Source organism: Lissotriton helveticus, chromosome 1_1, assembly GCF_964261635.1.
Source record: "Lissotriton helveticus chromosome 1_1, aLisHel1.1, whole genome shotgun sequence".
In the NCBI taxonomy this organism is placed as follows: Eukaryota; Metazoa; Chordata; class Amphibia; order Caudata; family Salamandridae; genus Lissotriton; species Lissotriton helveticus.
In genome coordinates, this window is record NC_136057.1 from 1,146,561,933 (window position 1) to 1,146,587,696 (window position 25,764).

Genomic DNA, 25,764 nt, shown 5'->3' on the forward strand with positions numbered 1-25,764 from the left:
TTAAAGATTTATACATAACCCTATCTATTAATACATTGTTTAAGCTTAAGCACTTTGAAATGTTATTCCTGTAGTAACTTAATATTCTTGATCAGGCATTTTTTGAAAACTGATTTTTCAATGTTCTTATATTATGTCTTTATTTTATGGTATTATTGCTTTCAGTTTTCTTTTTTCTCACAATGTGTGCACATGTCATGAAATATATCTGTATATTGTAAGATTTATTTTTCGGAATCATACAAGGACATTTTATTCATTCAAGTTATCAACAGTTCATTTAAGATTCTCATTTCTTGTACACTATTTTATATAACCAAATTGTACAGTATCGATGTTAAGAAAAAGAAACCACAATTGATTCCAGATTAGGCAATCTTTGGTTAATTTATTGAAATCATTCAGAAAATGAAAACAGAAAAAGCAGAGCATTGAGATCACAATTTCTGAGTTAGCGCAATCTTAGGCACTATATTGCTTTTCAAAAAATGGCAAGAAAGGCAAAGAGATTATTCCGAAAGTTCCATTTCTGTAGAATCATTCTGCAGGAACATACATCGGGCCCACTGATCCTCTAAAAAAGAAATGGAAATGACAATAATTAGAAAGGTGTCTCTGGGAAGAAAGCTCTGAAGAACATAGGCTGAAGATAATCGAAACAAAGATCTAGCTTAGAGTTTATTCATTGTACTTTGTTATTCTGTGTAAAGGTCCAATGTACATTTTGCTTTCTTATGTCAGCAGTGATCACAGCTCAAACTGGAATGATGCACCCTACTACATGACTCATTCATCATTTGGTAATAGGTTTTTGTATTTTTTTGAAGAATGTAATGTGAATTAACTATGAATTTGCGCAAGCACTGTTGAGTATGATGAGAAATGTTGTGATCCATAAATCATAAACCATAGGTCATAAATCATATAATATATTCCAAAATTAAAAATCTCTCAAATAATAATTCCATTAAATTTATCAACCTGGTGTAAGAAATAATGTTGCATATAACACTGATACACAGGTGATGTGCATTAAGGACTTACTTCAGAGATAATTCCCAGTATGGCAAAGCACATTAGACATGGAATAAAAATATGTCCAAAGTGATAACACTAAAATGGATGAAACTATAGCTACTTCAGATCAGATCAGCAACATCTTTATTCAGATAGTCAAATAGCCATGACAAAAGTTGGGTTAAAAATAATCTATAATCATTATAATTTCAGCAGGTCCATTTTAATCAGGGGGCATTGTGTGTCATGCCCAAACAGTGTTCTAAGGAATGATCCTACATGTACACATGTCTCCAGATCCGTCATTTGAATTAAAAACTAAAAGCCTCCCCAAAGTTCCGAATATTGTGCTTTTTAATGAGCGGAAGTAGAAAGTGCTTTGTTTATTGCAAATAAATTCACTAAAAAGTGCAAAATGCTGCATAGTCTGATTAGAGCTCCCGTCACAAGGGCAAAGGCACATATCAAGATATGATTAGTAGCCCAGGGGGAAACATAATTGATATTTTAACATGCCAACCCTAAATCAAAACAGCAAACTTCGTTCCCACTGCCGCCTCACTAAATAGAGACATTTAGTAGGAGTGGTAACTGCAACCGTACTCAAATAAACTGCCACAGTTGACTTCCCCCCATTCTCATTCAGTCTTAGGGTTCGCTCAAAGTAAAAACGGGATTGTTGCACAAATATTTTGTCTCCAATTGCAATACTTTCAGTATCTGTATAAATATGATTCAGGTCAGTCTTTCAAAGGGTAGACTCCACTCCTGCTAACCATGGGATTTGATGTCCACTTTCGCACTCCAAACAATCCTTAATATTGTCTCTCGCTAGAGTGGCCTTTGGATTCTTCCTTACCATAACTACTTTTTCTGGGTGATTGTGCAAGTTGTAATTCATTTGATATCTCTAGCCATTTAGTTTGACATTCCAATTGCTGTGCAACATCTAGCTCTAATCTACAATTTTTTAAAATATATTTTTTTAAATCCTGGGTTTGCCTCAGCAGTTACCCTACTTTTGAATTACTTCCTCTTTCTCACCCTCTCGTCCCAATGCCCCTTCTCTTTAATTGACATGCCTGGCATTCCACCTTATGCTGTTTATTTTTTCAAATCTATCAGTGAGGTGCTTCTTACACCCTTCTCTTAAATTATCTGTTAGGACTAAGTACTTACTAATACCTGTTCGATTTATTCCAACATTATCTACCTTCATACACTTCTCTGTTTACTTTCAGCAGCTGACAGTTTTGTTTCTCATTTTTGTACATTTTGATTCTTCCACACCCAGCCAACCATTTACTGTCTATGAAATTTCACTGTTGGGCAAACTTTAATTCCAAAGAATTATTTGAGCTTATTTTATCATAATCAAAATTCCTTACTCAATATATTCCGTGTGGTACCTGCAAGATTTAGTTCTGTTCACTGAAACACTTGCAACTTAATTATCAAACAGCACACATGAAAGTATTGCATCGAAAAACACAATATTGTTTAGTTATTCTAAAAGGTTGAATGACCTCAACCTAAATAAAAATAGTAGGAGATTTTAAAAGATGTGTTTTTTTTTTAAATCAAAAGGAAATATTTTTAGCTTCTGATTGTTTTTGTAATTAGCTGTGACTATCCTTAAATGTCTGATATTATAGGCCATGTGATGCTTAATTTAGGAAAGATAAGGAAACATCTCAAATGATTAATATCACCAGGGGACATTGGTCCACATGTTTAAAAAGCAGTAAAGGATTGAATCCCCAGATTACTCTCAGATTTTGAAGTATCAGGCACATCTTTGAATAGCAGACATGGTGATTGGTGGAACTCATTTATGGTCTAAATATAAATGCACATTGTGCATTCAGAACCAGGCGCCAGATAATTGCTTATTTGTAAAAAGATAAGTGTGCCAACCAAGCTGCCAATAATAGTAACAACACAACTACTAACCATCACACTCCTACAAGTGTGAAAATTCAGACAACGTCAGGCTTCTAGAACTATAAGAATGGCTTGGGCAGCAGGTAATATTATTTTTTAATGTATATTGAATTCCTAATTACCTGTTGTTGTGGTCCTCTCTAAATTAACCAGACAGTGCCACCTTGTACAGACAGTGGGCCAAATGTACAAACATTAGGAATGCCAATTTCCTAATCGCTATTCTCTCTGAACTGCAATTATGAAACCAGTATTCCTAATGTATGAAACTCACTGAGTTTCTTTTAGGGATTGCTGGTGGGTCGCGAATAGACCTATCTCATGAATATTAATGGAATAATCTCCCGTTTTTGGAGAGAGTGATAAATCAAGAGGAGAAAAACCCCACAGTATTTCCTTATCCGAGGTTAAGTTTGGTGCAGAAAATACCACTGATTAATTTTGTTCTAGATTTAGCATTACAACCAAGAAATTGTAAGATCTCTCACTACCATCACTTATCTTGCAAAACTACTTACTAATTACATTTTAGGTTTCCTCTATGTAGTTTACTCAAACTGCCACCCAAATGAGTTTGGAAATGACCTCCCATGAATTGTTCCACATTTTGTGGCTCTATCTAAGTGGACAAATTGAGAGGGGCAAGATACAAACCCTATCCCAGATCCAAAGTGGTGCAGATCAATAATACAGTCCTCCACAACTCCACCCTCTGCCAATGATGGTCTGTCCAAGTGGGTCCGAACATTAGAAGCGATGCGCTTGCCTCTGCACCGCAAACTTTGCTGCCCCCCTTTTTAAAGTGTCTGAGGGCTCCACAGGAGTTCTGTATGCAATATGCAATGACACCCAGCCTCGTGGGTCGATTGAAGGTAGAGTTGAGAGCAGACAACACAGTTTGATAGAGCAATGGATCACCCCAGTACTCCCATGAGCCATGCAGAGCACTGCGCTTTTGTAACAGCAGAATTTTCATATTGTTGTGAGCCGCTATAAAAGGCAGCAATGTCAAGGGGATTGCTTCAGTGCACACGCCTCTTGTGCACTGGCTGCACATTACTTCATAGAGACCCGAGGCTTGAAGGGTCCTTATTCTGAGCTTCCAGTTCTTGGAGACATTTACACTGTGCACATTATAATTAAAGGCAATTTCAGATGCCTCAAAGAGCTTTCTAGATCCCATTGGCAGCCTAATACACATGGTCTAAGGATACTTGATCCATGTGCTAAATGGTTCATGTCACCTAGTTTAAGTGAAAGAATATCCACAAATATACACCCATGGAGAATGACAGGGCCTGTCGAATTTAATATACTGTCACACAGTCAGGGTAAAGCTGAAGCAGGTAATGCAATGTCACATGGAAAGACTGTGGACATTTCCATACCCGTTCACACATGTTATTAATGTACTTGTCTATCAACATTCTAACATGATTTACAAGCAGAAGCGTTTTCAAGATGAGAATCAATCATCAATACCAAGGTGGCCTGGGCGTCTGTGAGTCAGAACAACCACTTGATGTCACTGCTGAGTTTACTGTAAAACTGAGTTTGAAATACGAAATATCTGTTTACCTTATTACACAAGTCCTAGTTTTGGGAGTGAAGGAAGATTCAGTTTTTCTAGCAGGTCCTTGAAAAGGGAAGAAAGAAGGATCTTTTCAAATGAAAATGTATCATAAAATAAATTGTGATACAAAAAGTTTGAGAATTTCACAGAGTTTGCTATTATAATCTTTGCACCATGCATCACAAACACATTGCAATTCCTATGTAGAACAACATAATATTAAAGTCGTTTTTGACTGTCATGTTAGTAGTCAGCAACTCCGAATGCATGTGGACGTTGCATGCAGTAAACACTGAGAAGAGAGGAGAAAGAGGAGGCGCTCCCCCAAAAGTCCCGATTTCGCATCATCTCGTCTGAGTGTGGTTTTGCCACTTTCAAGAGTTCAGTGAAGACCCCGTGAGACTTGAGGGGCACCCACCAATGAATGACGCCTCAACGCTTTCAGTCAGGATGTAGCATCTATCGCTTCCACGAGCTCATTCTCCCTCAGAACATACTCATTCCATCTAGAGAATAGGAGCCCAAACTCTGCACACTACGGACATGAGGGACAGACTGTCTATAGTATGACATAACATGTGTCTTCATGTGAACAGAAAGTCATTCCAATGCAGGTAATCTTGGTGTGAGCAGTTTACACCGTTTGCTGTACAGGAACAGCTCCATGCTGTAATTACAAGAATGAATGTAGAATCAAGAGGTAAACAAAAAAAGCCTGGAATTGCCAATTTAATTTACTAAATTGCTGACTCAGTAGCAAATATTTGAACTCTCCCTCTTGCAAGCAGTTTTCTATCACGTTCACCTATGTCATATTTTCTTTTCACATCCCATTATTACACTTTAATATTAGTGGAATAGGTTTATAATTTAGCCCTGGTTGAATTTTAAAGTTATGTGTACTTTCCCAGAGTGGTTCTATTTTCACGGAATTTTCATGTGACAACATTGAAAATGAGACTAGGACTATTGCTTCTACTTTCTTGAGCCCTGGTTATTTGTGTAAATCATTGAACCTTTTTCTTCCAGCACCCATTCCCAGTGCAGCCAGGGAAGTGTGAAGAACAAGAATCGGACATACAACATAGTCCCAAGCCAACACACAAAATTGCAATTTCCTGCGACCGATTGGGGAGGTGCAGCGTGACACCTAATGGAAGTTTGATTCTATGAATCACTGGAAGTCACTGTAACATTTTTGAGTTACTAACCTCTGCCATAAGCTTACTTGGTGCCGTAGACTTCTTGAGAAAGGCATTTGTCACTTTCAACCAATATCAGACGCTGAATTGCAGGATCAATATTATAAAATGTGCGCCTCCTGTGCAATACACACTCAGGTGCTGATTCACTAGAGGCCTGTGCCACTGAAGCGTCGCTTTTTATGACGCTCCGGTGACGCAGGTCTCTCAGTCATATCTATGAGACGATGCAAAGCCACCCTGTGTCGCTTTGCATGGCCCTATAGATATGGAGTAAGGCAAGGCAGGGCGAAGCTCTGCGTTGCAATACTCTGCGTCAAGGAGGATTTCCCTGGGCGTTGCAGTGGGCGTTCCCACGTAGCAACCATGGATTTTGACGCTGCCCTAGATTTTCAAAATCACATAAACCTGAGGCAGCATCAAAACCTTACTCCTCCCCAGAGCAGGCGTAACGAGGAGAAATGTTTTCCTTCCTCCCAGTTTTACCCTCTTTCCATTCGTGCTGCATCCTACAGCACACATAGAAGGAGGACAACCACTCCATAGATTGTTTCCAGCACATAAACAATCATTCCTACAATGCGACATGTTACAAAAGTGCCTGTCTTGGCACAAGGTAGCCAAAACGGCACCAGTGCAGTGGAAAAGGACAGGAAGGCACCGTATATCATTAATATGGCTATTTCTGCCCTTTCCTTTTGATGCAGGGCAGCACAGTAAAGTGAATTACTGCAATGCCCTGCGTCAAAAACCTGTAAATGAGGCCCTCAGTGTTTACCATGTGGACGACTCCAACTTCATGTTATACAAGGATCCAGTGTACCGCTCTGTTCTACTGAATTCAGGGCAACAGAGGGTAAGGATATTGTATGTGCTCTCAAAGGATGACTTTCAGAGGGAGCTTGGATACTTCCTGGGACCAACCATCGCAACCTCCAGTGCGAGCAGCTTCCTGTCACATGGCCATGCCCACCAGACAAAGAGTGGCCAGAGGAATCACTCGTGCCCAGTGCTTTGAAGACTGGCGAAGTACTTGGTATCTCTGATGGGGGGTGCAGTCTGACGCAACAAACACCCTCAAGATTACCCCTCAAGTGTAAGGGCAACAGCCAGCATAATCTGACAGAAGAGGGGTTGAAGCAACTGCACATACAAGGTTGTGTGTGTGCTTAGGGGTATGTGCTGTAGTTATTGCAAACCAAGGCAAGACTTGGACAGGTTACAAAACATTCACATGCCCAAATCTGAACCTCGGCCATGGACAATGTGCTTTAATAGTGCCCCCTCTTGCTGCTTCTAGTGAGTTTAAGTGCAGAGACAGGTGATGATGACTCAAACCTCATCGATTTTTTAACGTTTAGGAATAATAAAGTCTAACTACAGTGTGCTCACTCTCTGGTGATACACTTGTCATAAAGTTATATGTTCAGAATGTGGAGTTCTCAAAAGCCCATGTTTAAAGACTCAACCTGATTCACAAATGCATTCATAACACTGAACTTGAAATGTGTTGGTAGTGTTACTGAATGCCACACTAAAAAGATAGCAGATTTTTCAAACTATCGTGAGCTTCTTCTAAGATGGGACTAAACTCTCTTCACTACGCAAAACACACATAACAAAGTTCTTACAGTGAAGAGAAATTAATCTGCTACCTTCCGAATATGAAGAAATGACAAAAAGAAACAGATCCCCTTGGGTTGAGCAGATATTAACAAGAAGAGCTGTTTTGAACTTACCGCAAGTTTTTCCAGAAGGGGACCCTAGGGGACGAGAACATAGATGTGACTAGTGTAAATCTTTTGAAGATAAAAAACATAATTTAGAACCAAAAATACAATTTCAAGCGATGGAGTCAATTATACAAAGATACATTAATTCATAAGTATAAGCAGTAAGGAGAAAAAGGTTGGACGTGGGCAAAGTGAAAGAGGAAGTAGAAAATTTGGAGAAAGCAAGAAAACATAGGCACTCCATTGGAGCATTTAAATGAAAGAAAAACTAGTTCTGCAAGCGTTGTCAGCAGTGGAAGACTGCATGTCAACCAAATCAGGACACTGAGAAATTGAAATGTTACTTAGCAGGAAAAGAATACAGAGGAAAGCCATTGAATCAAGAAGAGAAAACTGAGATAGACAACAAAGCCACCCATCATGAGCAAAGGGCAAACCCAAAACCTACTATATTTATATTGGAAGCAATACACCTGGTAAAAGCTAAAGTTGCCTGTATCTGAGATCTAAAAAACCACACCCCAGAAACCACATAGAATTGGATCTTCTAAGAGGAGAAGTCATGGGATTCTGCTCTTGGGATTTGAAGACTGAATGAGGCTCTGAAGTCCTAGAAAGCCACTTCGAGATACATAACAATGAATCACTTACCAGGGCGTCACATGTCAATTCGAATGCTAGTCCTTCAATACCAAGTCCCACCTAAGACAATTGAGAAGTAATATAGTAAAATATCATATTTTCAAAATGAACTGCATTGACAAAAGTACTAGTGACAAAAAATTGTCACACAATGTTATAATTTAAAATACTTCTTTACATAACGTATTTTTATTTGCAGGTATAATCATACAGAAGAAATTAGTGCTTTCTTTTTAGGTCTTGTCTGGGACAGTGCATGCACTGCTGCTTGAACGACATTTTGTTAGTTTGCAAAGGGCTTAGAGCCCACTCATCGTGTACCATGGTAAATGGACCTTTGTCCTTCTACCCCCTTCCCCTCCATGTCTTTGCATCCGCCCTCCCATCTTTGTCGATGCTTGGTTAATGTGTTGTTCACAAATATGTGCATCTTCTAGCTGGGCCTTTGTCATGCCTCAGGCCAGATGAAGCTCTAATACTTGACATGATCCTGGGACCCATGCACAGCGAGTCCATGTCACTTAAGGAAACTCTTTGGGACAGTGGTGATTGGATGTGCCTGTGTAATTATGTAGTGTTCTGATTGCTTCCGGAACTCTAACCCTTACCCATAAAATCCACTTGTGACCGGCAGCTCCAGGAGCAGACCAGGCCTAGCAAGGTTGCTTAAGGCCCGTAGCATGTAAGTAGTGAAAGACAGTCATAACTGAGGTCCAGATGGCGACCCACACGCACTGACCTGGGTATATGCCACTGCACCTCCTGCATTACTGATAGCTCCTGAAACAGATACACTTCTGATTCAGGGTCCATTTTAATCCATTCGAAGCACTTAAAGCAGATCTGTTTAGCCCATAGTGCTTCATCCAAAACCAACTTTACTACATGCTGAGAACTTATAACATCGTATTTTAGTGTGGACCAGACCAGATTGAGGGTCGAGGCACTGCATAAGATCACACATTTTGAACCCGGTAGATGCCATCAAGCAACAAGTTCTACTCATTGTAGCTCTAGCTGTGCAGAGTTGTATGTGTGAGTGGAAAACACAAGTCTGTTGCAAGCATCTACTCTTCATTTGCCAGTACACTGAGATCTGTTCAGAAATCAAAAGTCTGAGGTCAGGCAGGGATGGGCCCTTCAGGCCTGAGCAGTGAGCTCCAGATGCTTGGCATGTTACTCGTTCGGCTGAGGCATCTGTGTTCTGCCCGTGCATGTGTTTTTTGTTTCCCTTTGACCACTTTTCACAGCGGCGGGGAGGAGGAAGTGGGGCTGGAAAGTATTTGTTTATTTCACACTAGTTTCCCAGTCTTGCCTACCGTCTGTTGCCAATTTTCTTACCCAGCTCCTTCCACCCAACCTCTGTTGTCCATGTTTCCCCACCTCCTCCCTCCTGCTGTTGTCAGTGTTTCCCCATGCTCTCTCTCCCCTGCTTTGTTGGCAGCTTACTGCCCCAGCCCTTTCCACCCATTCTCTATTGCGTGTGCTCTTCCCCATTGTCTCTTGTGAGTCCTCTCCTCTACCATTGTCCTTCTCTCCCGCCCTCCTTCCCTCTGTGTTCCCCTAACCCATCAACCTACTTTCCCATTGTTTTTATTTAGTAAAAAAGTGCATTCGCTCTGGCGTGTCATCGCACATTTCTTTCTATACAGCCCTGCTGTTGTATAGGATGGCTAAAAATCATTGCTAAAGGCAATAGCTCGAATGGGTGAGACCTATTGGGTTTGCCAATGCATATTGTGCTATGTGTAAGGTAACGAAACAGACTTTCTGGAGGCTTGATCTCCACTTTTTGTCCCAATTTTTGCCCCGTATGATACCCAGTTTATGTAAGACAGAGTATCCATTAATGGCTGCAGCACTGGTTGAGCCACCCTCTGTGTGACAATGCACAAAATGGCTCCCGGTCGGCCATTGCAGACTGGAAGGGCAGTGGGAAAACTCCTAGTAGACTTTGCCATTCACACCAATGGCAAAACCCCGACTTTCCTTAACAATAAATGGAAGTCTCCCCTAAGGAAGGCCTACCGAGCCTTAAGGCTGGGAGCTGAATATTATTAGGATAGGTATTTTTACATATATGTCCTAGCAGCATCACTTCAAAATTGTTGTTTTGCTGACGAAAAGTTAGTGCCCCATTGGCTAACACAGGGTTATCAGGTGAATTCTCAGGACAACTGAGATGAGTACTGTAAGGTGCCAAATTAATTTTGGCATTAAATCCAACTTGATGCTCTGGTCAAAGTTAATGTCACTATTAAAGAAATGCAACTTTAAAAAGTTGCCACTCTGTGCCCCAGTTTGATCAGTCACATGGTCACTGACAACCAGACAGTTTTCTGCCCACCTGGGCAGTAGTGTGAACAACTCCTAGGCTTCGGAACAATAGCAGCCTGCCGCAGGGCGAGGTGCCACCTCACCTTCACAGAAGTCATTCAAGACGTTCGCCCAAAAGGAAAGCCTTAAAGGCGGAGCCGCCTTTGGTGGGCAAATGGTGATTCACACTCCTGGGGGGCTGCCCTTTGTTCAGGTAGACAGGCTGTTGAGGGGGACAGAAAGGGAAGTCCAGTGCCCAAACTGTTTTTGCCATGTGCGTGTAGCTCACAGGTAGACACACCTCTATGGTGGGCTACCAAGCTCCTCACATCCGAGGAAGGGTTCAGACATCTTGAGATTGGGTAAAATAGTGCCATCTGGGAATGCTAGATGTTATACATAGCCCTAACGTTGTCACCAAGAAAGAGGGGACCTGGTAGTCCTTTGGCTAGTGATCGCATCATCCCCCCAGGGAACTTTCTGTGAATAAATATGGCACCCTGGCTTCCTGAACCAGAGATTGCATCAGAACTGGAGAAAAGACTGAAGTACTGCCATGCAGACCTTTGGACTTGGCAAAGAGATGTTGCGCCATGTGCTGGACCGCACTTGCCACGTCTTGGGCTAGTGAAGAGAGAACTGTGCCTCTGGTTCCTTGCTCAGGAAAATGTTTCTCCCCAGCTCCAGCCCAAAGAAGTGACTCCAATGGTCAGTCAGATGACTTCCTGGAACCAACACCAGGGACATGAAAAGCTGAAGTAGCCCAACTCTGCAAGTCAATACCCACTTCAGGAGAATCCCCAAAGACCGCTGGTGGGGAACCCAAGAGACCAATCAACAATGGTCAAAAGTTGCACCTGAGTCAACTGGACCCAGGAGTATCATCTGAGTCCAGGTTGATCACCCAAGAGGGACACCAGCCTCTGCCAAAGGATACTGCTGGCACCGAGATGGACAGAAAACAGTAGCCTGGCCACAGTTGCCCTTCTGTGGTCGCAAATAGAACTTTGAGGAACCCTATCTTCTGTGGCTAAAGTCACCTCATCTGGCATGTGGACTGAGGAGTAACCACAAAGGCTCCCTCATAGACCGCATAGCACCCGGAGCATCGTTGAGCATCTTCCATCTCATGATTTCGCAATCTCAGGACCACTCTGTTGAAGTCTATGGCGGTCATGCTGTAAAGTTTGGAACTGGACTGGAAAAGCTTATGTGTCCAGGTAACTGTACATTGGTTACGGACCTCCTAGAACTTATCCTTGTCGGATTTTGTCATCCAAGCCGCGTCAGAATAGTCAAACTCAACTCTTACAAACTTTTCAAAAGTTTTCAAATTTTACAGTTACCAATGCTTCTTTGTGGTAAAAATAAGATTTAAGTTTCCTTAAAAAATCTGTATCTCCAGAACCCTGTGATTGATTTCCTCATTTTGCTCTCTAAAAATGTATTTAACAATTCCCCACTTTTTAAATAAATTGGTGTCAGATTTGTTTCATGTCATGTGGCCTTTAAATTTCATTGTTTGGAACTGTTAGATGCTTTACACTAGTTCCTTTGTGGAAGGCTTGATGTTCGAGGCCATACTTACCCAGGGTTGAGCTTAAGGTTTTACAAATGAGTGTGACTGGACCCATGACAGTTTTTTTTAGTACTATATTCTATAGTAAGGCCGCACAGCCATACCATATAATACACCCAGATGAGTCACAGTATTAAACATATATGTGCACAGATAAAACTATATTTTAATTCAGCTTTAGTTACTTTAACAAGAATGCCATAAACATAGCCCTCATCTCACGTTTTTTTGTCTTTTACAGGAAAGTACATGTGTACACCCAAAGCTCATCCACTTGGGAAAGGGTGTACCACTGTCCCGCACAGGAATGAATGGGAAGGTATACAACACTCACAAAGAGAGAGGGGCTACTTCTGGGTGTCACAGCAGCAGTCACAGAGGAAGGCCGGAAGCACACAGGATTCGCATATGAGTTCTTCCTACCTTGATGGTGTGATGCAAGCTAACACAGTTGCAATGCGTGAGTGTTGGCGTAACCTATTTTATACCAAACCATTTGTTAAATAAATAATAAATACATTTAAATTGGATTTTTGCAATTGGTGGGCCTAGAAAACACTTTTTTCTCCCAAGAACGTCCTGCAGCAGGTGCGTACCTGAGGGGGAACATCCTTTTCAACGCAACTTTTACCACGCAGTGCCTTTACGACGCAACTATTACAACGCATATCATTACAACGCATAGCGCTGGGGGGGCGCTCTAGGATAGGGAATAGATTTAATTTACTATCCAACACCTTCCCTACTATCCACGGGGACTGGAGTTGGAATAGTAAATTAAACTATTCACTATCCAGCACCCCTTAACACTATGCGTGCGTTGTAAAAACTGCGATGTTAAGGCATGCGTGGTAAAAGCATGCGTTGTCATGTCATACATCCGTACCTGAGACATACATATGCAGGAAGTGCAATGCAGCCCTTGAGCTGTCCACTCTGCCCTCCTGCAACATAAGCGTCCTGTTTGTCATCGTGTTCTGCAGTCTGGGTGCACATCTGTGCTGCATAATGTGTGGTCTACAAATGTGCACTCAGCTGATTATACCAGGAATACATAGTTATTATCTCTGAATATTGCTTCCTTAGCCTGACTCACAAAGCTACTATTTATCTGTGAGTAAGAATGTGTTACTGCTGGAAGTGGGAGAGTGGGTCACACCAAGGCCTGGAATAAAACACTTCTACTCACAGGAAAAGCTCTATGCGAGGACCTGTGCTGGTGATACTAGTCTTTAAACGGTCATTTTACGTCTTAAATAATTAATATATGGGCACTTGACATCAGATGTTTTAATGGCATGCTCTAGGTGGTTGACCTTAAAAATGCAGAATTTACATCATTGGCTAGGGGGCTGATTTACATGCTCCTCCAACATCGCTGATCTCGTCTCAGCTATGGATCTGGACCTAGCCATTCTAACGGAAACGTGGCTTAATGAAGCCTCTACCCCGATTATGGACATACTAGTCCCCCCCAATTATCACATCATTAGGCTGGACAGGTCTCCTGGCAAGACGGGCGGGGGAATGGCATGCATTTTTAGGAGCAACCTCTCCGTTACTAAAGTCACCCCCCCCTCCCTCTCCTCCAGTGAACTCCTCTGCCTCGACATCACCAGCGAGGGCAAACAAGTTTGTGCTTTACATCTCATCTATCACCCGCCTGGTGACAATCTCATATTCACCCAACAACTCATGGACATGATCACTTCCAATGCCGGTCGGCAGACCACCCAAGTCTACCTGGGTGACTTCAATCTCCACTGGAACGATCAGAAAGACACAGTGGTGAATAGTCTCAAAACTTTCCTTAATGCGCTTGACCTCACCCAAATATGCGATAGACCAACACACGACAAAGGCTCGATACTCAATCTCATCATTGCCAAGGAGAACTCTACACAACTGGAGGCGATTCAACCCTGCGACTGGTCTGATGACCACATTATCACCTTCTTTATCAATGAAAAAGTTAAACCTAACCCAGCTCAACCAATCAAGTCCAAAACATGGAAAAGGGACATTAAGAACCTTAACCCCTCTACCCTGCCTCCTCACATCGGCAATCTCCTCCTTCCCCCTTCAGGTGCCTCGGATGTTCAATCACTGATGGACCACTACCTTGACTCTATGAACACAGTAGTCAATGAAGTCGCCCCACTGCAACTGAAGAGAGTCTCCACCAAAACTTCTAACCCCTGGTATGATGATAGACTCAATGACGACAGGCGTACTATGCGAATGGCAGAGCGCACCTGGAGATCGGACCCTTCAGCACTGCACCTCAAAAGGCTTAAGAACAAGAGAAATGCCTACTTCAGGAAAATAAAGCGCACAAAGGCGGACTTCTTTAGCCGCCAGTTGGACCAAGCAAAAAACAGGCCAAGAAAGCTGTTCGAACTAATCAAGACCCAAGCAAAGACACAACCCCTACAATCAAACAGCACAACAAGCGACACCCCACACTGTGAAGCCTTCTCTGCTTTCTTTAAGCTAAAGACTGACAACATAAGGAATGACCTCATCATGGATCTAAGTCGATTCCCCAACAACACCAGAATGTCTTACACTCAACCTAAAAACAAGGCATCTTGGCTGTACTTCGATACCTACTCGGAAGAAGCAATACACAAACTGCTCTGCACCTTGAAGCCCTCTAATCACCTCACAGACCCTCTACCTGCTAATGCTGTAAAAGACTTCATCCCCTTGCTCCTCCCTCTCTGGACCAAAATCATCAACAGCTCCCTGCAACAAGGCCTCATTCCAGACTCCCTCAAGGTGGGGCAAGTCACGCCTATACTCAAGAAACCTACAGCTGATCCTTCTGACCTAAACAATTACCGGCCCATCACCAATATCCCCACCCTGGCCAAACTGCTGGAGAAATGTATCCAACTACAACTAACTAAACACATTGACCAATTTGACCTCCTCAACCCTCATCAATCAGGCTTCCGAGCGAAACATAGCACGGAAACAGCTATGACACACATAATTGATGACGCCCTCCAAATTCTTGATCGCAATGAGTCCTGCCTCCTCATCCTCTTGACCTCTCGTCAGCATTTGACACGGTCAAACATGAGAACTTGCTGGAGCTGCTAAGCACTAGAATGGGTCTATCGGGAACTGTTCTCAAATGGTTTTCGTCCTTCCTTCACAACCGGTCACAGAAGTTCAAGATCGACAATGTGCTATCTACACCTGTGCCTGCAGATCTAGGTGTTCCACAAGGATCCTCCCTCTCCCCCACACTGTTCAACCTCGTCATGGAACCGCTCGCCACCTCGCTCCAAGCTTCCAATGTCCAATTCCATATGTACGCCGACGACACACAACTCTACCTAAAGCTACAATCCCCGGAAGATATCAAACATCTGAATTCCACGCTTATTAACACGCAATCTTGGCGACAGATAATCACCTCAAACTAAATGCTCTGAAAACCGAGTTCCTACTCATCTCACCCCCGGCGAAAATTTCCACCACCCAAACATGGCTCAATAACCCAACAGCACTCAATGTCCAACCTACCATCGTGGATTCGGCGAAATCCCTAGGCATCACACTCGACGCCAAGCTCAACATGCAGCAGCACGTTAGCAAAGCCACAAAAGCAGCTAATTTCCAAATCAACACATTGAGGAAAATTAAACCCTTCCTCCCTGCTGAAGACTTCCAAACTGCGGTACAAGCTTTAGTCATCCCTCGAATAGACTACGGAATTGTGGCCCTCAGCGGACTCCCGCTATCCACAACTGCACCCTTAAGAGCCTCCCTGAACGCTGCAGCGAGATTCATTACTGGCTCAAGAAAACATTCGCATATATCCCCAGACTTAAAGTCTCTAAAATGGCTGCCTTTTGAAGCCAGAATACAGCTAAAAATTGCAGTTATGACACACGCGGCCGTGCACCACAATGCACCCAACTACCTCGCTCAAAAGTTGTCTATATCAGGAGGTTCGAGATCCAATAGAAGTACAAAAAACCTACTCCTGAAACCTCGTAGATTCCGGAAAGAGAAAACATACAAGCGCTCCTTCTCTGAAATTGCACCCAGGATCTGGAATGCGCTCCCGCCTGAAACCAGGCTGATCTCCTCCACTGCACTCTTCAAGAAAGAGGTGAAAACCATCCTTCTGGCCAAGATCTCCTGAACCTTAGTGGTGCTGGATCAGAGACTCTGCATTGCTTTGTATCACTGTTCACCTTGTCCTCTGGCACTATACTTCTAACTTGATGTTGTCACTACCAATATATGATACACGTTGGCTTACTGATTCACTCTCCCGATGCCCCCACTCAGTGTTCTCTCTACACTAAGACTTTGGTATAAGCCATCCACACACCCAAGGTGCACCTGAACACCTCTATAGTGGGATCAATGACTTGTACCGTCTTATATTACTTGTTTACCTGATTGTATATTGATATGTTTTATGTATGTTACTATTATCCTACCATGTTAGTGACTACTATACTGCTCCCATTATCTCTGTTCACTCCTACTGCCCCTACCCTGTCTTTGTGAAGCGCTCTGATATCTGTAAGGATCTTGTTCGCGCTATATAAAACTTTGAATAAATAAATAAATAAATAAATAAATAAGGAAACTCCATCGCAACAGTGACAGAGTATCCTTTAGCGGCAGCATAATGGCCCGCCCGCTCGATATAAATGCAGGCGGACCTTTGGCGTAACCACAGTGGAGACTCCTCTGTCCCTGCCATGGTTACTCCCGTCTGATAGCCCAACGACCAGGATAACATTGGCGGTAAGGGGCATTTTTTGGTATTAAAAAAAAGCTGAAAACCCACTTTCAAACTCAACAAACCATTGACAGGAACCATTGTGACGTATTCTCGACCTGCCAAATTATAAATCGACCCATTCGTGATCACTAAGAGAATGTTTAGAGTAATAACAACAAATGCTGCTATAGGCTGAAATATATATTTTATTGCCTTGCTTGGAAGGAAAGGGGGCATCACCCAACGGAAAGGGACACATGATTTTGTCTCATATTAAATTCAACCACAAGGACTCCTTTTGACCCCCTTATGGTGTCCCTGGCTGCTGAGCCTTCGCCTGACATACACGTTTGTCCTTCTTTAGCAGTGGCAGGGCTACAGTAAAGGGACTGGGTATTTGACAGCAAACTGTTAGAGGGATCCTAACCTATTGTAGGGCCTTCAGTTTTACACACAAAAAACTGCAATACGTCATATTTTAATATCAATACTGACTATGCAAAGTAGGACAGGGAGTGAGGCACTGATAACGATCCAATAAAAAAATGTTATGCTGGAATTGTAGGTTGTTGCCTCTTCAGATCGTCCATTAAGCCACATGCAGACTTCCCGGTACTAGGCTTGCTAGACACTTGCCTTGTTGTGATTGGTTGATAATGGAATGCAGTACCTAGTCTCATTTACTGATACGGAGGAAATACAATCCAAAGCAGACATTGATTCTAACCGTCTCATCTTACCAGGATATCTCTGAGGGGACCCTCTACTTTCTTAAGCACATCTCCAACTTTTGCAGTTATTTCTTCCTGAAACACAATTAATGACATAATTAGAAAAGACAATGTTCTCTTAGAAAGTACTAATTCAAAACGGTATAGAACTATTTAGCTTATAAATTATATTTTGCTCTTTTTACTGTCTAGCACAACTTCAGATTACCAAGAACTTGGTATTAAGCATCTTGTCCCCTCACTGCTTAGTCCAACACATTGTATTTGCTTTTCTGCTCAATATTAATAGCACAAACAGGCTACTACTTAATTATTTGCTGTTTATTGAGCATCAAAACTCATCCGAAACAGCTTCATTTCTTCATGTCTGTTGCACAGGGCACAAAGTTTTAGGAATGTTTGCTGGTTGCACCACCTAGAACAATTTATATATATATATATATATATATATATATATATATATATATATATATATATATATATATATATATATATATATATATATATATATATATATATATATATATATATATATATATATATATATATATATATATATATATATAAGGTGGGCCTGGTGGCCAGTGCAGCTTGGCTCATGTACAAGCTATGACCTGCTATCATTAATTTAGGGAGGCATTATTTGGGTGGAAGACGGAAAAACCTTTCAAAACGTTTTGAATAAGTTAAACAACTATGTGTGCTATCACTCCCGATGAACAGCAGTCTCGCGAGGCTACATTTAATCATTTGGAGAAGTTGCCTCCATCTGTGTCACTACTGAGTGTTGTCAAGGCGTGAGGACAGTATGATAAACAATGGGGTGGGTTCCAATGGCACAATGGGAGTGTAGGCACTGCTGTGGTATGCAGACCCCTCGTGCATTTAATTGTGCAGTGTAGTATGATGTAGTGTAACTTGACCTCTGGTTCTAAGAGGCAGGCAGAGTCATCTGGGGTGACGTATGGTGTGACCTGAGAGTACACGGTGTTCACGTGTGTTGAAAAGCTATGTCCAGAGAGCACGTTTGGCTGCTATCAGCTTCATGTTGCACTGTGAATGCTTTTAAAACGGAAGAAACCTCATCTCCAGCTGATAATTTAGTAATTTGAGTTGTTTCTCCCCTTACTTTTAGGGTAATCACCACTCTGTCCGTGCAAGATTCCCCACCATGGACGAGAATCTAAATTGTCGTTTCATGATAACGGAACCAAACACAGGAATAATAAAAAGGACACACTACAACATTGACCCACCACTACATCGGTGCAATATGGATGCGCCAGTGTTTTGGCCCCACAGGGATGATAATGTCCTACTGTCCCAGGAGTCCCCTTTACATGCTGCTCTATTTTGAAGAAGAGTGCTTGGTTTTAAAGGCGCGTAGTGTAAATCCGCTCCGCCACACCTCACCAGTCGAGAGAGACAGGGCTGTGCCGTTAGCCAGTGTTTCACCCAGAAGCTGGCGTAGTTTATACGCAGGAGAAGGAGTTTCTGTCAGACTTCACCCTAATGGTTGCATTCAGAGGGTATGCCTCAGGCAGATCATAATATACTGGTTGATTTAAGACTATGAGCTTTAGGACTCCTTGTTTGTATTCTGAGGCACTCGTAAGGGAAACAGTCAGCCAGTGACTGGTAATAGCAGACATAAAGGCAGAAAGCTAGTGAACGATATTGTAGAGCAGTGCATCTGTGGACCTGATCCCCTAGTGTTCCACCACGTTTTGCTGACTACATTCTGAAACCTAAGAGTCACCCCAGAAATGATGTCAACTCGCGTTCTCTGGCATAACTCTTCCCTCCTTAATGTACCTAATGAACCGCCTCAGTTAAAGGTCCCCTATACTTGAATGAGGAGCAGCTAGTGTGAGGCAGTGAATGCTTTTAAGAAGATGTGAGTGTGCCTTTAGACTCTGGGGGGCATATGTACAAGCCCCTATCGCCACCACAATGTCACTTATATCGACGTTGTGGTTATGAAAGCCTTAGATACAAGGCAGCGTTAAGACACTTAACGTGAATTAATGCTGCCTTGTAAATAAGGCCCCCTTTCACCAATTCATTTTGACGCTGCCCCCTATGTGCAAGGGTGGCGTACATAGGAGGCAGCGTCAAAATTAAGACCAGGTAAAACCTGGTCTTAGTGCATTATTTCTCCTCGTTTTTGCTTTTTCCATGTGTGCTGCCTTGTGTAGCACACGTGGAAAAAGCAAAATATCACGGATTGTTTATGAACAGAAAGGTGTGCCTTCCTGTACATAAACAATCCTTTAAAAAAATGCCATTTTGTGATTTGCATGTGTGCTGCATGAAGTAGCACACTGGACAGTGACATAATGGCCTTTTAGGATTGTTTATGTGCTGGAAGGGACACCTTCCTACACATAAACAATCCTCCGCTCTACGCAGACACCCTTACACTATGGTGCAAGGTTGCCTGTATCGGCACTAAGTTGCTGCACTTAGCGCCATCGCAGGGGGAAACGCAAGACTGCACCACATTCTTTTAAATATGGTGCAGCCTTGCATTTCAGAAGTGGCGGAGAGAGGCGTTAAGCCATGAAGCCTAACGCCTCTCTCCACCACTTCCTTGTACATATCCCGCAGGGTATGAGAAACTGCACCACATCTGCAACTCTCGAGTCTGAAGGGGGCCATTGCTAATCCACAATGAACAACGCTCACCATTAGACCCTAAGACTTACCACTGTTTCATGTCCTTTCAGCAGAAGCTCATCAATGTTGCAGCCAAGTGTTGTCTGAATGGTGAAGGAAAGAAGTTACAATATAATTATTTCCTACACAAGTAACCTCAAATTTTCAGAAATGAGAAAGGCTAAGAGAGTTTTATTGTTCTGATCACTTTTTTTACATATTCATAAATATTTAAGCTGAATAAGAGAAGATGCTACACTTCATAGTGTATATAATGTGTGATACATCAGTGGATAGTCTCAGGCCATGGACAGGCCCCATTCTTTATTGTGTCCAGATATAATCCCATTCTCAGCTGAAGAGCACTCCGGCACCAACCTTTGATACCAGTGTGCTTGATGGTACCCCAAACTAGAAATGTGATGCTTGCCAACCACTGATTGTGCCAGTCTATGTCCAGGGTAGTCTGGCATCTAGATGTGATCAGAAAATATATTAACGAATGGGCCCATTTGACCTGATCTTAATATAGGGGCTGGAAAACCCAAATGTGTACATGCATACATTCAAATAGTAGTAGTATCCAGGACCACAGAGAGTGTATGGTTACAGTAACAAGAAAGAAGCTTTTGGCATTTCCGCATTCTCAGTAATGTCAGATTGATAGAAGAGTGAGATAGAAGACATGAGAGGCCACTAATACTTACCAGCGCCTTATTTACTTTCTCCACCATTGCTTTCCATTCCTCCAAACTACATTCATTATCTGTTCCCTTCACCTTCTGGAACGAAATATGAAAGAATCATTGATAAAATCTACATTGGCCTCTTTGTAGGTGAGTTGAACTGACAATAGCTAGTTGGCTTTGAAAGTCATTCTTTGGATTTTAAGAGTCCTAGAGGAGGGCGCATTTTGGCTACTGTAATCAGTGCAGGGAGAATAATGCTTATGTGGATAGGGTATTAGGTTGTGGGGTAGGGTGATATGCTTATCAATTAAATCAGAATCTCAAGCAGTAATTGCCTTTGAAATAGAAAAGATGTCGGTAATGCGGATGGGGGAGACAGCAAAGGTATATTACTCAAATCCTTTGGAGATCCCTGGAGTCCAGGAAGCACATACATGCATTGGAAGGGCTAGAGTGAGGCTTGGGTGCTTAGATATTAGATGGGCCACAGCACAGAGATAAGGCCTCTTTGGATCCTGATACCATGTTCAAAATGCACTTACCAGTGATACCCTATTAACACTGAGGTGGAAGTTGAGCTCCTCAAAATAAAACACAGACACCAGACTAACATGAGTCAGTCAGAAATGCAGAGAGGCATTTCCCCAAATGTATACTGATTTATGAAATAGAAGTTCCTTGGTGGGTTGGGGATAGAAACCTGGTATCACTGAGTAGATTGGGAAGATGGAAACAGAGGAATACCAGAAGGGGAAAGACTGACAGCATTACATGTTCTGAACAACAACCCACTCAATTATAAGAGCATCAATGTGACGTCGGACTGTACCTGACAATGTTGATATGAGCAGAGAAGATCTTTCACACTCTTCAGAACTTCCGCCAGGTTTTTTTTCTGTGTGGGAAAAGAATGTCAACAATATATGTTAGGAATTTCTTGTGTAAGAAACATGATGCCACATTTCTCATTTCTAGTTCACTCAAACTCATCTGCAGTCCACAGAAAATTATTCTGATCTTATATGGACTAAACATATTCTTCTCCAGTCTCTCCTCCAAGTAGCCATCCATGGTTTTAATGTTTCTACCTATGGACGAATCTCGCAAAGGTCCTACTCCAAAGATACAAATGTACATAGTTAGATAAGGAGCATGGATGAATGTTTCTGTACTTCAGGGACATCCATGGCATACACCACACGGTACACCAGTACACGTCATATGCTTCAATTATTAAAGGTTATGAACAGGGGATTTCCACCCTGAAAAAGTTGACGGCTCATGCACAACCCTCAATGTTGTAAAATGAGATCGCATAGGCGGGGCCATTTTGTAATTTCTCTAGAGCATGCAGGCCAATTGTTCATTTTACTAATGTGTTTATACATAAAATATTGGGATATTGAATTAGTGACTCACAACTCTTTTTTTTTATCTTCTACTGCTGTAACTAATATATATCATGGAATGACATGGATTCTTCCCAGCTTACTCTCTATGCTTCGTGATGTAGAGTCTAAACTTCAAACCATTAACAATGTGCTCATAAGTAGTTATGCATTCTCAATCTGGAGTGAACTCTGTACACAGCTGTTATCCACTTGTTCCTTGGGTGTGTCTCTATGGTACATTCTATTGCTACAATTTTGATTCCAGCCTCCACAGACCGTAACAGAATCACTCCCCATTAGGAGACCTCAATGGTACATTCTGGCGTCTCTCACTTGGGATTAAACAGGTTGTCTGAAATGTTACAGCATGACACTAAGCTAAAGGTTGAAATTATATATATATTAAATAACTATATATTTTTATGTTTCTTAATGATCTTAGTGTGGAACAATATATTTTTTCGAAATCTTTGTACTTACTTCTATAAGTACAGAAAGACGATATTTTTTTAAACAATATTTTTGACACAATATGTTTGTTACACAATATTATTTTTTCAGATATTGTGACAGTGATCCAGGCTCACATCCACCCTAATTAATATCCCACTTTCTTACACATTTCATATAAAATAACTGAGAAAACATTTCACAAAACACAAAAGATAATTGGTCTAGATTTCTGGTCAAATATTCTGCTGCATTTTGGTAGGTGAAATAAAATGTATAGAAAACCCCAAACTGCAAGATACTTTCTCATACAATGCACATGGTCACAAATGACAGAATCAAATGACAATGTAATGTTCCGTTGTAGTTTATAGCTGCAATCATACTTCCGAGTTTGAGTAGGGATTGGAATTCTGATATATGTGATATTTATACCTCCCCACTGATTTCCCCTTACAGATCTGACCAAGTAAAAAATGTATTTAGAGAAGAAGTACAAAGGCAAATCATATTATTTGTGGTGCAATAAATATATGATCTGCATGTAATGCCTAATTTCTAGAGCCACAATTTGGATAAGGAGTTATATTTTGCACCTAGGAAACAGTTCACTTCCAAATGAGACATACGGCAAAAGAGGGGTTGCCTTAAGAAATGTTTGATGCTGTGGGATAAGAAATCATTCAGCAGTCTGAGCCCCGAACTTAAACTAGCATCACCCCTCCATGACAAACTTACCAGAAGCTCTAAATCACACTTAGGAAAAGGATGCATTTTGGAACCAACGGTGGCAGAAGCTGAAAAAAATGAATAGTAAAGAACAATTTTTTTAATTTGGTATTCTCAATCTAGGAATTTTACTACAAGTAAAATGTGCTCCGATGAAAAGATTGGAAAGGAATGATCTAATAACATTATATCTCAGAGCATTCCAGCAGGGAAGGCTCCTCCACTAAGTCAGAGGAGCGTCGACCCATTGGTTTCAGCACAGCAAAAAAAAGACAATAAAATGCTGTTACTATCATTTTACTTTTCTGTGCTGAAGCAGTTCGGCGAGGCGGGGTGGAGCTGGGTTGCTCACAGAGCAGGGAGAGGAGTGGTTGGGGCACTTTCTAAGTGCTCATGATGGTTTGGCAGGCCATCTTGGGCTGGCCAAACATTCATGTGCACTTTGCATGTTCTCCACCGGGCTATAATACACAGCCTGGGAGGAGAATATGCCCAGGCTCCCGCTGCCTGTCTGAGCGCTGAACCACGGTGCTCAGACCAAACAACAACACTGCTGACAGCAGCGTTGTGATTGGCTATGGGGAGTCTGGGAGCCTGTGTGCTTTTGGTCCACACAGGAGCAGAGAAAGGAGAGGATGGAGGAGAGGCAGCTGCCGGCCAGCCAGCAGGTAAGTGCTCTTTCTTTCTCTTTCTACCCCGCTTCCTCCCTGCACCACTACTACTGGCCAGGAGCAGCCAACAGTGAGTTCCAAAAGAATGTTCAGACATTGACAAATTATATCACTTTTCACTTTTATTTAACAAGCTTCATTCTCTTGATCTTTGGTGTGACAGTAGATCAATCAACAATAAAATAAAAAAAACTTTGGAAACCGGTGTTTTATGGAAATGCGATAGATGTCCACAGGGGCTGTTAGAGTAGCAGAATACAAATGCCATTACTTGCATACATATATGTGTTTCATGGAACAACTCCTGTCTTGAATATTTGGTGAGCTGGCAACTCCATATTTAGCTTGTCAATGTCCTGATAAAGATACACTCGCCTTAGCTATTATATACGCATTATTATACATTTGACTATATAATTGTTTGGCTCCTTAGGGCCCTCCTGTGTATACTCACCAAAGGTGGTGCTGAGGGCCACCAGCACAAAAATAGTTGCAATCTTCATGGCAAATCGAGGCTTCTCCTTCAAGACTTCAGTGGCAGGGTGAGTTCAAGTGTGGAACGCTGTCTGCCGGTCCCCTTTATTTATACTAGAAGAAGCCTCTCGACTCCTCCTACAATGTCACAAGACACCTGGAATGTTCTTGTGCAAGTCGTTCTTAGCACAAAGACTGTGAAACAGTATTTTAAGGGTGACTTTACACTTCCTCCAATTTTTTTATACAAACTTTTCCCTTTGGCACAAATTGAAGGAGTGGTTGACAAAAACTCTTTGTTTGATGTTCCCTCTGAAATACACATGTGTACAAAGAGGGTTAACTTTAAACATGGAATAATGCCATGACAAACGGATCTGAATTCTGGACGGGACATCCGTGTACCTGGCTCATCATCTGCTCTAGGGCATTTAATATTGTTCGAGATGAATGAAGTCATTGTACATTAACTGTTGAATGAGACTCTTTAATTTCGCCTGCTGTACTCACTTGATTCTTTCAATAACAGGTGATTTATGCACATAGATTTTCTGGGTAGCATCGGATTCAAGTATGCAGCTTCTCGGGGTTACAGTACTCATACACTTACGTTCTCTGAAAAATTGAGGATTTGAGCACAAATTATTTCTGGGTAGCATTACGCCCCACAAATTGTTTGGTTAAAGAATAAATACACATAGTTTCTTTAAATAACAGGATCATACACATATCATCTCTGAGGGATCTCTAGCAAAAAGGTCCTCTCGTTAACAATGGAATTGTGCACAAATATTTTTGAATATAAGTTCCCTGGGTAACAATATTTATGCACGTTTTCTTTGATTAAGTGAATTTATGCACAGAGCATATCCAGCGAACAAACTGTTACCGCTTCTATAGGTAACAGGATATATGCACTCATGTTCTGTAGTGACAGGTTTTTCATCATAAGGTCTGTGGGTAAAAACGGATTTATGCACATTATACACATTATACACAATTTCTCTTATGTAGAGGTCAGGGCCCCTCTTCAGGAAAAATACTCAGAAATCACATCTTTCTTTCCTCCAATTAAATGGGATATATAGTTATTTAGATAGTGCTGCTAGATTGTTGATATTAAATAGAATAACGTGAATGACAGCATAACACAAACGGAGCAGGGGGCTAGCATGGTGCCACAGAAATAAAAAAGAAAAACCTATAGGA

General features: G+C 41.8%; 1 protein-coding gene across 1 annotated transcript; it reads right to left on the reverse strand.

Annotated features, from left to right (window-relative positions):
- Positions 1 to 368: 368 nt before the first annotated feature.
- Positions 369 to 24,676, reverse strand: LOC144772353 (uncharacterized). The gene is made up of 10 exons (XM_078656618.1): positions 24,536 to 24,676; positions 23,420 to 23,478; positions 21,670 to 21,735; positions 20,859 to 20,933; positions 20,202 to 20,255; positions 17,503 to 17,568; positions 8,121 to 8,171; positions 7,476 to 7,499; positions 4,540 to 4,597; positions 369 to 574 (listed from the first exon to the last, which is right to left on the reverse strand). Exons 1-9 carry the CDS (start codon positions 24,582 to 24,584, stop codon positions 4,544 to 4,546), a joined length of 498 nt encoding a protein of 165 aa, XP_078512744.1. The 5' UTR covers positions 24,585 to 24,676; the 3' UTR covers positions 369 to 574; positions 4,540 to 4,543.
- Positions 24,677 to 25,764: the final 1,088 nt, after the last annotated feature.

What these genes read in the sequence shown, in the direction of transcription:
- LOC144772353 (XM_078656618.1), bottom strand. Translation starts at nt 24,584, where the DNA reads ATGAAGATTGCAACTATTTTTGTGCTGGTGGCCCTCAGCACCACCTTT. An exon ending in GCTCATATCAACATTGTCAG is followed by an intron (nt 20,934 to 21,669) that starts GTACAGTCCGAC and finishes ATTTCGTTCCAG; the next exon opens with AAGGTGAAGGGAACAGATAA. An exon ending in AATTGACATGTGACGCCCTG is followed by an intron (nt 7,500 to 8,120) that starts GTAAGTGATTCA and finishes CTCGTCCCCTAG; the next exon opens with GGTCCCCTTCTGGAAAAACT.